The sequence below is a fragment of the Pongo pygmaeus genome, chromosome 16 (genome assembly GCF_028885625.2).
Source record: "Pongo pygmaeus isolate AG05252 chromosome 16, NHGRI_mPonPyg2-v2.0_pri, whole genome shotgun sequence".
Taxonomy (NCBI): Eukaryota; Metazoa; Chordata; class Mammalia; order Primates; family Hominidae; genus Pongo; species Pongo pygmaeus.
The window spans coordinates 104938449-104953894 of NC_072389.2; the positions used below are offsets into that span (position 1 = coordinate 104938449).

Consider the following 15446-nt stretch of genomic DNA (forward strand, 5'->3'; position numbering starts at 1 on the left):
TTAGAAAACTTGTGTGGCAAAAAGCAGAAACAGCACTAATAAATGAGTTCAGCAAGGTTGCGGGATACAAGATAAACATAAAAAATCATATATTTCTATACATGAATAATCAGAAAATGAAATTTTAAAAGCTTCCATTTGTAATAGCATGAAAAATAATAAAATACTTAGGAATAAATTTACCCAAAGAAGTACAAAGCTTATACTCTAAAAACTACAAAACATGGTTGAATGACATGAAAGAAGAGCTAAGTAAATAGATATCCCATGCTCAATGATTGAAAGACTTAATATTGTTAAGATGTCAATACTTCCCAAATTGTGATACAGATTCAATGTAATCCCTACCAAAATCCTGGTATTTTTTTGTTTTGTTTTGTTTTTTGCAGAAATTGACAAGCTGATCCTAAAATTCACGTAAAAATTCAAGGAATCCAGAATAGCCAAAAGAATCTTAAAAAAGAAGAACAAAGTTAGAGATTCACACTGATTTCAAAACTTACAACAAAACAACACTAATTAAGACAATGTGATACTGGCATAAGGATAAACATATAGATCAATGGAACAGAATTGAGAATCTAGAAATAAACCCTTACATTTATGGCCAATTTATTTTGACATGGGTCCCAAAATAATTTGATGATGAAAGGATAGTCCTTTCAATAAATAGTGCTAGGACAATTGGATAGCCATATAGCCCCCTACCCCCCCCAAAAAAGGAAGTTGGACCCCTATACCTCACACTATAAATAGAAATTAACTCAAAATGAATCAAAGACCCATGTGTAAGAGGTAAAAATTATAAAAACTCTTAGAAGAAAACACAGATGTAAGCCTTCATGACCTTGGATTAGGGAATGATTTCTGAGATGTGATGCCAAAAGCACAAGCCAAAACAAACAAACAAACAAACAAACAAAGAACAACAACATAGACAAGTTGGACAATCAAAATGAAAAACTTCTGTGCTTCAAAGGACACTATCAAGAAAGTCAAAAGACAACCTACAGATTGGGAAACACCTCACAGATAAGGCTCTAGTATCTAGTATCCGGAATATGTAAATAACTATTATCGGTCAACAATAAAAAGACAAATAACCCTATTAAAAATGTGCAAAGATTTTCAATAGACATTTCTCCCATGAAGATATACAAATGGCCAATAAGCCTATGAAAAGATGTGCTACGTCATTAGTCATTAGGGAAATTCAAATAAAAAGCCACAATGAGATATCACTTCATACTTACTACAATGACTGAAATTAAAAAAGACAGATAGTAAGAAGTGTTGGTGAGGATGTGGAGGTATTGGAACTTTCCTAAACTGTTGGTGGGAACGTAAAATAGTGAGGCTGCTCTGGAAAATAGCACAGCAGTTCCTTGGAAAGTTAAATACAGAGTCACCATATGATTCAGCAATTCCACTTGTAGCCTCACATCAGAGAGAAATAAAAACATGTCGTACAAAAAATTGTCCATGAATGTTCACAGCAGTATTATTCATAATAGCCCAAAACTGGAAGCAACCCAAATGTCCATCTACTGATGAATGGATAAAAAAATGAGGTGAATCTGTATAATAGAATATTATTCCACCATGAAAAGGAATGAAGAACTGATACATGCTAAAACATGGATGAATTTTGAACACATTATGCTAAATGAAAGAAGTCAGACACAAAAGACCACATACTGTGTGATTCTGTTTATATGGAATGTCTAGAATAGAAAAATCCATAGAGATAGAAAGTAAATTGGTGGTTGCCAGGAGATGGGGGAAGAGGGAGGAATGACTGCCAATGGGTATGGAATTTCTTGAAAATACTCTGGAATTAGATAGTGGTAATGGTTACAAAACTCTGTGAACATAATAAAATCACTACATTGTACACTTTAAATGGGTAAAATTTGTGGTATACAAATTTTCTCAAAAAACACTATGAACAAAATTTTAAAAAATAAATTGGGTGAAGATATTTACAACATAGTCATAAATAAAGGGCCAATATGTATAAGATATGAAGGATTTCTAGCAGTTAAGAAAACTGGACCAAAGCTTCTATTTAAAAATGGTGAAATGATAGGAATATTTCACAAAAAAGACAATTGACAAAAAATATATGAGTCACTTAAACATATGAAAAGATGTTCAACTCCTTTTTAAAAAATACAAATGCAAATTAAAACTATCCTGAGACGTCATTTCTCACTCATTAGACTGGAATTAACTCAAAAGCTTGACAATGTACTTTGTTGAAACAGGTTGTGGGGAAAGTGGCACTATCCTACGTTGCTAATGGAAATACAAATGATATAGGCTTAATTAAAAGGCAACTTGGCAATGTAGTAGAAGAATTCCAATAAGACAAACTTACCAATTAAGTTTTGTAGTAAATAAAACTACCAATATATACTCCCTTCAACCTAGTGGTCCCATGCCTAGGAATTTTCTCTGAAGATACAACTCCAACAATACAAAAATAATGTCAAAATATTGAAACCTATTTAAATGTCCCAAAGTGGAAACTATTTGGAAAAAACCCATAGTACATACATAAAATGTATTATTATACATCTCTACAAGTAAGGGAGATTTCTATGAACTGCTATAAAGTTCATAGTATGAAGGTTTCCAGATATACTGTTATGTGAAAAGAGCAAACATACTAATAACAAATAAATAACTTGGTAGGGAAAAGAGGGACATTCCTAACAGCAGAATACCAACTGATAAGTGTGGATAAAATGGTAGAACGGAAAATAATTATTTTACAACCATCACAGTTATGACTGGTTCAGGAAAGATTCATCAATAGATGTGTTAAACCCAGAGGGAAAATTTATGTGAGAAGCAAGATATTCACATAATCTTAAAATGTGTCTTTAAAGATGCTTATTAGCTGCAAGGGGAAAATAGTTACTATACAGTGAAGAAACTGTACACCACCAAGAATGGGTGATAAAAATTAATATCACCAGAAAAGGACAGATGGATTTCATGTGCCTCTGAATGAAATATCACAAGAAGGTACAATATCCCTTTGTAGTATTCTAGCTCGGCATGCATCACTCATGAGGAAACATTAGACAAACCCAAACTAAGGAACAGTTTATAAAACAGCTGACTTATATTCTTCAAAAATTTCAATGTCATAAGAGACAGACTGAGTGAGAAACTATTCTAGATTAAAGGAGAGAAGAGCCATGACAACTAAATGTAATACATGATCCTGGAGTGGATCTTGCATTGGAGGAAAAAGAACTGCCATAAAGGACCTAATTGGGACAACGGACAAAAAGGAATATGACCAATGTTCAAAATTCCCTGAAAAGCCAGGAGTAGTGGTTCATGCCTGTAATCCCAGCACTTTGGGAGGCTGAAGTGGGTGGATTGCTTGAGCCCAGGAGTTTGAAACCAGCCTGGGTAACATGGTGAAACCCCGTCTCTACAAAAAAAATATATAAAAATGAGCTGGGTGTGGCAGTGCACGCCTATAGTCTCAGTTACTTAAAGGGCTGAAGTGGGAGGATTGCTTGACCTGGGAGGGCGAGGCTGCAGGGAGCTGTGTTTGCGCCACTACACTCCAGCCTGGATGACAAAGCAAGACCTGTCTAAAAAAAGAAAGAAAGAAAGAAAGAAAATTCCTGGCTTTGATAGCTGTATTGTGGTTACATAAGAAAATATCCTTGTTCCTTTTTTTTTTTTTTTTTTAGATGGAGTCTTGCTCTGTCGCCCAGGCTGGAGTGCAGTGGTGTGACCTTGGCTCACTGCAACCTCCACCTCCTGGGTTCAAGTGATTCTCCTGCCTCAGCCTCCCAAGTAGCTGGAATTATAGGCGTGCACCACCACGCCTGGCTAATTTCCTTGTTCTTATAAAACATACACTGATGTATTCAGGGATAAAAAGACATGATATATTGAACATATCTTCAAATGATTAAAAAATATAAACAATTATCTCTGAGTATATGTGTCTGTATATATATGTGTGTATGTTTGTATGTATGTCTATATAGATAAACAGAGAAAATAAATGTGGCAAAATACGTTACAATGGTGGTGAATCAGGGTGCCACAAATGAAAGGCACTACATAACTCACTTCCCATTCCCAAAGTGCTAAGGACTCCTGAGAGTGACAAGACCTACATGCCGCATGCATATTTGAATTCCTTTGCTGATTCCTACTTTTAGACATTTATATTTCTTTTTCTTTTTATTTTTTTGAGACAGGGTGAAGTGCAGTGGCCTCCAGGTTGGAGTGCAGTGATGCAATCTTGGCTCACTCTAGCCTCGGCCTCCCAGGCACAAGCGATCCTCCCACCTCAGCCACTCGAGTAGCTGGGACTACAGGTGTGCGTCATCACGTGTGGCTAATTTTTGTATTTTTTTTTGTAGAGACAAGGTTTTGCCATGTTGCCCAGGCTGGTCTTGAACTTCTGAGCTCAAACGATCCGCCTGCCTTGGCCTTCCAAAGTGCTGAGATTACAGGCATGAGCTACCGCGCCTAGTCTACATTTCTTTCTCTAAGCTAAACTGTGGCCTGGGGACACTAGTATCTCACAGACTCATTAGATCTACTCTTGATTCATAATCCAAATTGGCATATTTAATGCACTATAAAGCCATAAGTAAATGTGTTTGATTTCAACTTAATACCTTTCAATTTTATTTAACCACAAACACTTTTTTCTAGGAAGACCTATGAACTCTCATGATATGCTAGTAACCTATGGAACACAGTGTGGGGAATGCTTCTCTAAACCAAACTCAGATCTTTGAATGCATACTCTTGGTGTTGGCTCTTGGAGGCCATCTTTCAGTTCAGTGAATTTTGTCAGGAGAAATGGTCCTTTCTGGATGACTATGTGCATATTATCACTTATATGGTTTGGCTCTGTGTCTTTCCCTGCTGTTCTCATGACAGTGAATAAATCTCACAAGATTTGATGGTATCATAAGGAGGAGTTTCCCTGCCCAATCTCTATTTTTGCCTGCTGCCATCCACATAAGACGTGACTTGCTCCTCCTTGCCTTCCACCACGATTGTGAGGCTTCCCCAGCCACGTGGAACTGTCAGTCCAATTAAACCTCTTTCTTTTGTAAATTGCCCAGTCTCGGGTATGTCTTTATCAGCAGCATGAAAACGGACTAATACAGCAAATACAGCAGAGGGGGTGCTGCTGAAAAGATACCCAAAAATGTGGAAGTGACTTTGGAACTGGGTAACAGGCAGAGGTTGGAACAGTTTGGAGGGCTCAGAAGACAGGAAAATGTGGGAAAGTTTGGAACTTCCTAGATACTTGTTGAATGGCTTTGACCAAAAGCCTGATAGCGATATGGACAATATGGTCCAGGCTGAGGTGGAATCAGATGGAGATGAGGAACTTGTTGGGAATTGGAGCAAAGGTGATTCTTGTTATGTTTTAGCAAAGAGACTGGCAGCATTTTGCCCCTGTCCTAGAGATTTGTGGAACTTTGAACTTGAGAGAGATGATTTAGGGTATCTGGTGGAAGAAATTTCTAAGCAGCAAAGCATTCAAGATGTGAATCTTGAATTCACATCTGTTAAAGGCATTCAGTTTCAAAAGGGAAAGACAGCAAAAATGTTTGGAAAATTTGCAGCCTGACAATGCAATAGAAAAGAAAATCCCATTTTCTAAGGAGAAATTCAAGCCAGCTGCAGGTAATGAGGAGTGAATTTTCATCACCAAGACAATGGGGAAAATGTCTCCAGGGCATGTCGGAGACCTTTGCAGCAGTCCCTCCCATCACAGGCCTGGAGGCTTAGGAGGAAAAAGTGGTTTCACGGGCTGGGCCCAGGGTCCCCATGCTGTGTGCAGCCTAGGAACTTGATGCCCTGTGTCCCAGCTGCTCCAGCCTTGGCTGAAAGGGGCCAACACAGAGCTTGGGCTGTGGCTTCAGAGGGTGCAAGCCTGAAGCCTTGGCAGCTTCCACATGGTGTTGAGCCTGTGAATGCACAGAAGTCATGAATTGAGGTTTGGGAACCTCTGCCTAGATTTCAGAAGATGTATGGAAATGCCTGGATGCCCAAGCAGAAGTTTACTGTGGGGGTGGGGTCCTCATGAAGAACTTCTGCTAGGGCAGTACAGAAGGGAAATGTGGGGTGGAAGCCACCACACAGGGTCCCTACTGGGACACTGCCTAGTGGAGCTGTGAGAAGAGGGCCACCGTCCTCCAGACCCCAGAATAGTAGATCCATTGACAGTTTGCACCAAGTGCCTGGAAAAGCTGCAGACACTCATCGTCAATGTGTGAAGGCAACTGGGAGGGAGGCTGTACCCTGCAAAGCCACAGGGGCAGAGCTGCCCAAGACTATGGGAACCTACTTCTTGCATCAGCGTGATCTGGATGTGAGACATGGAGTCACAGGAGATCATTCTGGAGCCTTAAGATTTGGATTTCAGACTTGCATAGGGTTTGTAGCCCCTTTATTTTGGCCAATTTCTCCCATGTGGAATGGCTGTACTTACCTAATACCTGTACCCACTTTGTATCTAGAAACCACTTGCTTTTTGACTTTACAGGCTCATAGGCAGATGGGACTTGTCTCTGATAAGACTTTGGACCGTGGACTTCTGAGTTAGTGCTGAAATGAGGTGAGACTTTGGAGGACTGTTGGGAAGGCATGATTGGTTTTGAAATGTGAAGATATTAGATTTTGGAGAGGCCGGGGGCAGAATGACCCCACCTCTGTGACCCCATCCAAATCTCTGTGGTTTGGCTCTGTGACCCCACCCAAATCTCATCTTGTAGTTCCCATAATTCCCACATGTTGTGGGAGGGATCTGATGGGAGATAACTGAATCATGGGGGTAGGTCTTTCCCGTGCTGTTCTTGTGATAGTGAGTAAGTCTCATGAGATCTGACAGGATCATAAGGGGGAGTTTCCCTGACCAATCTGTTTGCCTGCTGCCATCCACATATGACATGACTTGCTCCCCTTTGCCTTCTGCCATGATTGTGAGACTTCCCCAGCCATATGGAACTGTCAGTCCAATTAAACCTCTCTCTTTTGTAAGTTGCCCAGTCTTGGGTATGTCTTTATCAGCAGTGTGACAATGGATTAATACAATCACTGACATCATTCCATGAACTTAAGAAACTGGTAGCTGAGACCCTTTTTTTGAACTTTTGAAAGTTTTAAAGTTTGTGCTGGGCATGGTGACTCACACCTATAATCCCAGAACTTTCGGAGGCTAAGGTGGTCATATCACTTGAGGTCAAGAGTTCAAGACCAGACTGGCTAACATGGTGAAACCCCATCTCTACTCAAAGATACAAAAATTAGTTGGGTGTGGTGGCAGGTGCCTGTAATCCTAGCTACTCGGGAGGCTGACGCAGGAGAATTACTTGAACCTGGGAGGTGGAGGTTGCAGTGAGCTGAGATCATGCCACTGCACTCCAGCCGGGGTGGCAAGAGCAAGACTCTATCTCAAAAAGAAAAAAAAAAAAAGAAAAAAAGAAAGTTTTAAAGTTTGAAACTTTTATTAAAGTTTCGAACTTTAGGAACTGATAGCTGAGACGTTGAGGATAGATCTGGATTTAGTCATGAAAAATTTAGAGAACAACTTTTAGAAATTGGATAGGAAGACTCAATGTTGTCAAGATGTGAATTCTTCCCAACTTGATATCCAGATTCAATGCAATCCTAATAAAAATCCCAGGAAGTTATTTTGTGGATATTGACAAACTGATTCTAAAGTTTGTATGGGGAGGCAAAAGATCCAGAATAGCCAATGAAATATGGAAGGAAAAGAACAAAATTGGAGGACTGATACTACCCAACTTGAAGACTTACAATAAAGCTACAGTAATTAAAACAGTGTGGCAGTGGCAAAAGAAGAGACAAAGAGATCATGGAACAGAATAGAGAGCCCAGAAACAGGCCCACATAAATATAGTCCACTGATCTTTGGCAAAGGAGCAAAGGCAATACAATGAAGAAAAGATAGTTATTTCAACAAACTGTGCTAGAAAAATTGGACATCCACGTGCAAAAAAAAAAAAAAAAAAAAAGAATTCAGACACAGACCTTACACCCTTCACAAAAACTGACTAAAAATGTGTTATTGACCTCAATGTAAAATAAAAACTAGCTGGGCGCAGTGGCTCACACCTATAATCCCAGCACTTTGGGAGGCCGAGGTAGGCGGATCACCTGAGGTCGGGAGGTCAAGACCAGCCTGACCAACATGGAGAAACCCCGTCTCTACTAAAAATACAAAATGAGCCGGGCGTGGTGGCACATGCCTGTAATCCCAGCTACTAGGGAGGCTAAGGCAGAACAATTGCTTGAATCTGGGAAGCGGAGGTTGGTGAGACGAGATTGTACCATTGCACTCTGGCCTGGGCAACAAGAGCAAAACTCCATCTCAAAACAAAAACAGAAACAAAACAAAACAACACTGCAAAACAACTCCTAGAAGATGACATAGGAGAAAATCTAGATGACCTAGGACTTGGTGATGCCTTTTTAGATATATCACCAAAGGCACAATCCATGAGTGACAGAAATGATAAGCTGCATTTCATTAACATTAGAAATTTCTGCTCTGCAAAAGACATTGTCAAGAGAATTCAAAGAAAAGCCGCAGACTGGGAGAAAATCTTACAAAAGACATATTGAATTAAGGACTGTTATCCAAAATATACAAAGAACTCTTAAAAACTCAACAATAAGAAAAATAAATTGATTTTAAAAATGGGCCAGTAACTTTGACACCTCACCAAAGAAGATATACAGATGACAAGCCCATGGAAAGATGCCCCATATCATGTATCACCAGGGAAATACAAATTAAAAGAACCATGAGATACCACTACACACCTATTAGACTGGCCTAAATCCAGAACGCTGAAAACATCAAGTACTGGCTTGGATACTTGATGGATATGAAGGATATGGAGTGTCAGAAACTCTCATTCATTGCTGGTGGGAATGTAAATGGTATAGCCATTTTGCGAGGCAGTTTGGTGGTTTCTTACAAAACTAGTGATTGTCAGAGTTTAGGGGGAAGGACAGATGAATAGGCAGGGCATGGAGGATTTTTAGGGCAATGAAGCCACTCTGTGTGATACTATAATGGTAAATACATGACGCTGTAAGTTTGTGCAAACCCACAGAATGTACAATGGGTGAATGCCAAGAGTGAACCTGAATGTCAACTATGGACTTTAGGTGATAATGATGTGTCAATGTAGGCTCATCAATTATAACAAATAATAATAACTCTGGTGAGGGAGGCTATGCATGGTGGGGGGCAGGGGCTATATCTTTGTACATGCCACTCAATTTGCTGTGAACCTAAAACTGCTAAAAAAAAAAAAAAAAAGAAAAAAAGAAAAGAAAAGCCTATTAAAAACTTTGTTGGGAGGCTGAGGCAGGGGGATCTCTTGAGTTCAGGAGTTCGAGACCAGCCTGGCCAACATGGTGAAACCCCGTCTCTACTAAAAATACAAAATAGCTGGGCATGGTGGAGCATGCCTGTAATCCCAGCTACTCGGGAGGCTGAGGCAGGAGAATCCCTTGAACCCAGGAGGCGAAGGCTGCAGTGAGCCGAGATCGCGCCACTGCACTCCAGCCCGGGCGACAGAGCGAGACTCTGTCTCAAAAAAAAAAAAAAAAAAAAAAAGTTTGAGAGATATGGTTAAGATAAAAAATTAAAGTAAATTTGAGACTCTATTCTGTAAAATGAGAGTAAAATAATGTAAAAAGCTGGCATGGTTTGTACAAAACTGCTTCATTTAAGAACAAAGAAAAAACTGCTGGTGGTGAGGTACATCAAAAACAATTCTGTGGCAGAATGCTAATATGAATCCATATGAACTTCCTCCTACTAGTTTAATTTCTGGACATTTACCCCTGGAAATAATTCAAGAAACTATAAAAGGTTTTTGTATAAGAATATTTACAGTTATTGATACTAACAAAAATTGTAAACCCGCCAGTGTTCCTATGCTAAGTAAATGTTGCCATGAGCCACACAGTGACCTAGGCCAGAAACCTGGTGTAAAGCTGGACTCCTCCTTGAGATGTGCACAACCCCCAGGCCTGTCATGTCTACTCCACACATATCTCTCAGATCTGTCCATGCTTCTCCATTTTCACCAGCAACACCTGAGTATGGGCTGTCTCACCCCCAACCGGAACTGCTGCAGTCATCATCTCTGAGTTATCCCCCTGCTTATCTCACCACCATCCAGTCCATTCTCTGTAACACAGAGTGATCCCTCCAGAATGATAATCTGATGATGCCAATCTCCCTGCCTGAAAACCTTCATCTGCCCTTAGGAGGAAGCTCAAATTCCTTAACATGACTTTCAACACCTACCTAAAGGATACCCATCTACTGCCTTTGCCATTCCCACTGCCCAAGCAGAGGGAGCTTCTTATAGCTTCCTGAATGTGTCAAGCGTCTAACCTTCAGACCTTACCATGTGCTCTGCCCTCTTGTCTAGGCTTGTCTTCCCCCAAAAGCATCTCAGTACTTTTTGTAACTGCCAACTACACTTACTATTTTTGCTCCCTCACATCTCACCTGCTATATAATCTGGTTTCTGTTCTTTTTTTTTGGTTTTGAGATGGAGTCTCGCTCTGTCGGCCAGGCTGGAGTGCAGTGGCGCGATCTTGGCTCACTGCAAGCTCTGCCTCCCAGGCTCACGCCATTCTCCTGCCTCAGCCTCTCGAGTAGCTGGGACTACAGGCGCCCGCCACCATGCCCGGCTAATTTTTTGTATTTTTAGTAGAGATGGGGTTTCACTGTGTTAGCCAGGATGGTCTTGATCTCCTGACCCTGTGATCCACCCGCCTTGGCCTCCCAAAGTGCTGGGATTACAGGTGTGAGCCACCGCGCCCAGCCTGGTTTCTGTTCTTATCATCACCCCAGTATTCACCTCAACAAAGTCATCAATGAAAGAAAAAGAAAAGAAAAATAACATAAAAGGAAAGCAAAGAGAAAATTAAAAACATCCATATTTAGCACTATGTATCAGGCACTATGTATCAGGCACTCTTTACAAACTTATTTATCCTCTCTGGAATTCCATGTCCTCCAAAACAGTGAAAGGTATCAAAAAAGGGAGGGAAGCCAGGCACAGTGGCTCACGTCTGTAATCCCAGCACTTTGGGAGGCCAAGGTGGGCAGATCACTTGAGGTCAGGAGTTCGAGACCAGCCTGGCCAACATGGTAAAACATCGTCTCTACTAAAAATACAAAAATTAGCCAGGCATGGTGGCGGGCACCTGTAATCCCAGCTACTCGGGAGGCTGAGGCAGGAGAATTGCTTGAATCCAGGAGGTGGAGGTTGCAGTGAGCCCAGATCGTGCCACTGCACTCCAGCCTGGGCAACAGAGCAAGACTCCACTCATAAAAAAAAAAGAAAAGAAAAAAGAAAGGGACAGAGGACATCACTTTCATTTTTCCTTTTCCTCTTGTTTTCCTGGCAGTCTTTCTCTGTTTCATTTGCTAGGTAATCCTTCTTTACTTCAGCCATGAATACTGAAATTCCTCAAGAATCTGTCATCAGTTCCTTTCTCCCTCCATCAACTCTCCCTAGGTGATCTCATCCTCTCCCAGGGCAATCACTATGTGTAAGTGGATAACTTTCTGACCTATATTTTGAGCACCAGCCCCGATTATCTAACTGCCTATTGTCATTTCCACTTGTACGCCTCACAGGCATCTCAGACTCATCATCTAAAACACAGCTTGCCACCTCGCCATCACCCAGTCACACACCAGTTCCCTGGTAGAAATGGCACAAACATCTACTCAGCAGTCCAGGCCAGAAACCTGGGAGTCATCTATAACTTTTCCCCTCCTTCTTTCCCCCACATCCAATCAATCTCCATGTCCCATCAATTCTGCCTCCTAAATCTTTCCTACATCCATCTACTTCTCTTCATCCCCACTATCTTCATCCTAGTTCAAGCTGCCATCATTCTCAGCTTTGGCTACCTCAATAGCTTCCTAAGTGGTCTAGTTCTATGGTTGGCACAACCTCCCCAATCCATTCTTTACAAATCAGCCAGAACAATCTTTCTTAAGTACCGGTTTTGAATGTGAGCATGCCATTTATTGGGTGTGTACTCCTGGGCATATCACTCAACCTCTCTAATTCTTGGCTTCCTTATCTATAAATGGGAAATAATAATGCGTCACAGGGTGGTAATAATGATTAGAAGAGACAATCCAGATAAAGTGAGAAAAAGGGGCACTCTAACAAACTGTGAGTAGGAGTATAAATTGTCAGACAAATTAAAATAAGAAATATTACTGAAGTACTCTTAGGACCTTGTCACTGTATCTCATTTCAAATAACAAGAATGGATTGGTCTGTATTTCACAACTTTTACAGGAAAAAATTACCAGAAAAACTTCTTAAAAAGTGCCTTTGGCATGATACAATATAAAGACATAAAACTCACTATTACAGTTAATTTTACATGTGAACTTGGCTAGGCTATGGGGCCAGGTTGTTTGGTCAAACGCTAGTCTAGGTGTTGCAGTGAATACACAGTATTTTCTAGATGTGATTAATATTCACAATCAATTGATTTTAAAGGAGATGACCCTGGATAATATTGGTGGCCCTCATCTAATCAGTTGAAGACCTAGAGTGAAAAACTGAGGTTTCTAGAAGAAATTCTGCTTCAAGACTGCAACATAGAAATCCTGCCTGAGTTTCCCCTGTGGATTCCAGACTTACCAGCCCCTAAATTGCATGGGTCAGTTCCTTAAGAGAGGCTGGACCTGGTGGCTCATGCCTGTAATCCCAGCACTTTGGGAGGCTGAGGCAGGAGGATCACTTGAACCCAGGAGTTTGAAGCCAGCCTGGGCAACATGATGAAACCCTGTCTCTCCAAAAAAAAAAAAAAAAAAATCAAAAACAAAAAAACCAACCTCTCTGTGTGTGTGTGTGTCTGTGTGTGTGTGTGTGTGTGTGTACATATCCTATTGGTTCTGTTTCTCTGGAGAACCCTGATGGACACACTCACTGAGGAATCTTATAAAGTAGACTAGCAGCTAACAGACATAACTCTACGTGGCTTCGGGTGAAGACTTTAGAATGTAGAAAAAAAAGTCCTTATCAGTTTGGTAACATACGCTCTAAATAAATACTAAAAGGTAAAGAAACCACCTTTAGGGCATCTCAGGCTGTTTGTGGTTTGTGCAACTACTAACAGGGGACAAGTACCAGCACTTGCCCACATGGCCATCTGATAAGAACACCTTTGTTGAGCATCTACTCTAGGCCAAGTGTTGTCCTTATCTAGAGCAAATGACAAAGCCAGGCATTTTCAGAGCTGCTGTGCCACTTGTGTCTATGAGAAGCATTGAGCCTAGAACAGCTTTGGTAGCCAGGACCTTGTAGCTTACCTGGAGGAAGTGGTTGATGGATACATCGTGGAGTCCCAGGGCTTGCTCTACACCTGCTAATTCTCTCAATATGGGTACACACTCATGACTTGTTTCACCTTTACTGATCTCAACATATTCCAAAGCTGCTTGATAGTGGGACAAAGCTTCTTTTGATTTCTTCTGACCTTGACACACCCTAAAAAAATCAAAGGAATTATTTTATTTAATAATTAAAATAGAAAATACTGAAAATATAGGTGAGCTGGTAGTTGGGATGTGACTCTTTGATCCCTGGTGTCCAGGTTCGTTTCCTTGCTAACTAAGCATTTCCTCCAAGAGCCAGCAGGGCATGGTGGTTAAGAAGATGGGCTCTGGAATCACCAGGAAGGTTCAAGTCCTGGCTTCACCACTGACTAGATGTACGACCTTCCAGTCACTCAGTTTCCTCATTTGTGAGTTAAGGATAACAGTGCCCACACTTCACTGGGTTATTAATTGAAGATTAATTAATGCAAAAAGATTAAATTAATTGATATTCATAAAAACCTAGAATAACCTCTAATACATAGTAAGTGCTATATGGGTAGGTATTGGTTTAAACACTGTTAAATACTTCACAAAACAATGATAGCAATCATCAAGGAAAGGATGCTGAGATGCTAATAACTGATCTGTTGAGAAATTTTAGAAATTTCCCAGTATTGGGGAGGATGTGAAGCACTCTCATTAACTGTTGAGGAGAACATAGTTTGGGTATAAACTTTTCTATATTAAATCATACACATATGTACACACACACACACACACACACACATACACACATACACACATACAATTTTGCTAATTCCAATTCTAGGAATTCATCCTGAAGTGATACTATGGCAGGGCAAGAAGATATATATAGAACATTTACCTTAGCATTCTCTATAATGGTGGAAAAGTCCAAAGCACTTAAAATGCACCAACAGGAGACTGCAAGCAGGTTACAGTAAGTACATCTATACTGTGGAATGCCATGTAGCCATGAAAATTAGTGCTGATCCGTATTTATTGACACAGTAGTTTACCCATTCTATATACTTCAGTGAAAAGGCAGGCTACAAAATATTCCGTATATCATCTCAGGCATGTGAAAACTTTATATCTAATCTGCATGTACACATATGCACAGAAAGATGGCAAAAGCCATTGCTATGTTAGCAATACTTATCTCTAAGCTGTTAGACTGTAATTTTACATTTCTTGTTTGTGCTTTTCTAAATTTCCCAAACTTTCTTCTATGAAAATGTGTTACTTTTATATCATAAAAATGCTAATTTAGAAATTATAAGTAAAGGTGGCAGTGGGAAAATATTTCTATACCTTCTTAGAATAAGAATCTCTCATATAAAAAATGTATCCTTACATATTTTTCAGCAAACACAGCACATATTTAAAAATAATCTTCTCCAGCATATTTGCTAAGACTATTAGGAACCTTTTCTTTCATGGAAAAATTTTATGTGCAAAATTTATAATCCCTCCTATGTTGCCCTCCACTCCAGAACTTTTAATACCAAAAGGCCTTGTGATTCCCAAACTGCCTAAGAGAAAACTAAAAGACTACAAAAAATAGGTATTATTTTCACCTCAACCACTGGGTATTTTTCACACCTATTTTTGCTCTCCAAAGGAATTAACTGATAGAAGTAAAGATACTTTTTGAATCTGTGGTCCAGATGGCCACAGTGGAATAAAATGCTGATTCAACAGTTTATTAATCTGGATACCTTCTATAATTGTGAAGAGGTTTAAAAACTCAGGAAGAGTTCAGGGACTAAGGAGGGCTACAGCTTGTAGAAATTCTCATCTGGGAAGCAAAAAGATTAATAGGCGACCCAGTAATACCGGGCTTCCTTTCTGTGGGCTTCCTTTCTGATGCTGAAGGAGCTTAGAATGTAGGGGGTAATTCTTAGTTTTGTAAATATCATACTTTATATTTGAAGAGAAAACCCATTAGAACCTTTGGTGATAGAAAGTCTCAGAAACATATGGTTGGTAAGAAATAATTTAGCCA

General features: G+C 40.1%; 1 protein-coding gene across 39 annotated transcripts in view; it reads right to left on the reverse strand.

Annotated features, from left to right (window-relative positions):
- Positions 1-15446, reverse strand: part of TTC23 (tetratricopeptide repeat domain 23) — a 111763-nt gene that overhangs the window by 50936 nt on the left and 45381 nt on the right. For all 39 annotated transcript variants that reach the window (XM_054450740.2, XM_063653008.1, XM_054450736.2 and 36 more), the window contains one exon: positions 13409-13586. In XM_054450740.2, coding sequence (XP_054306715.1) covers positions 13409-13586 — 178 coding nt within the window. The remainder of the gene's footprint in view (positions 1-13408; positions 13587-15446) is intronic.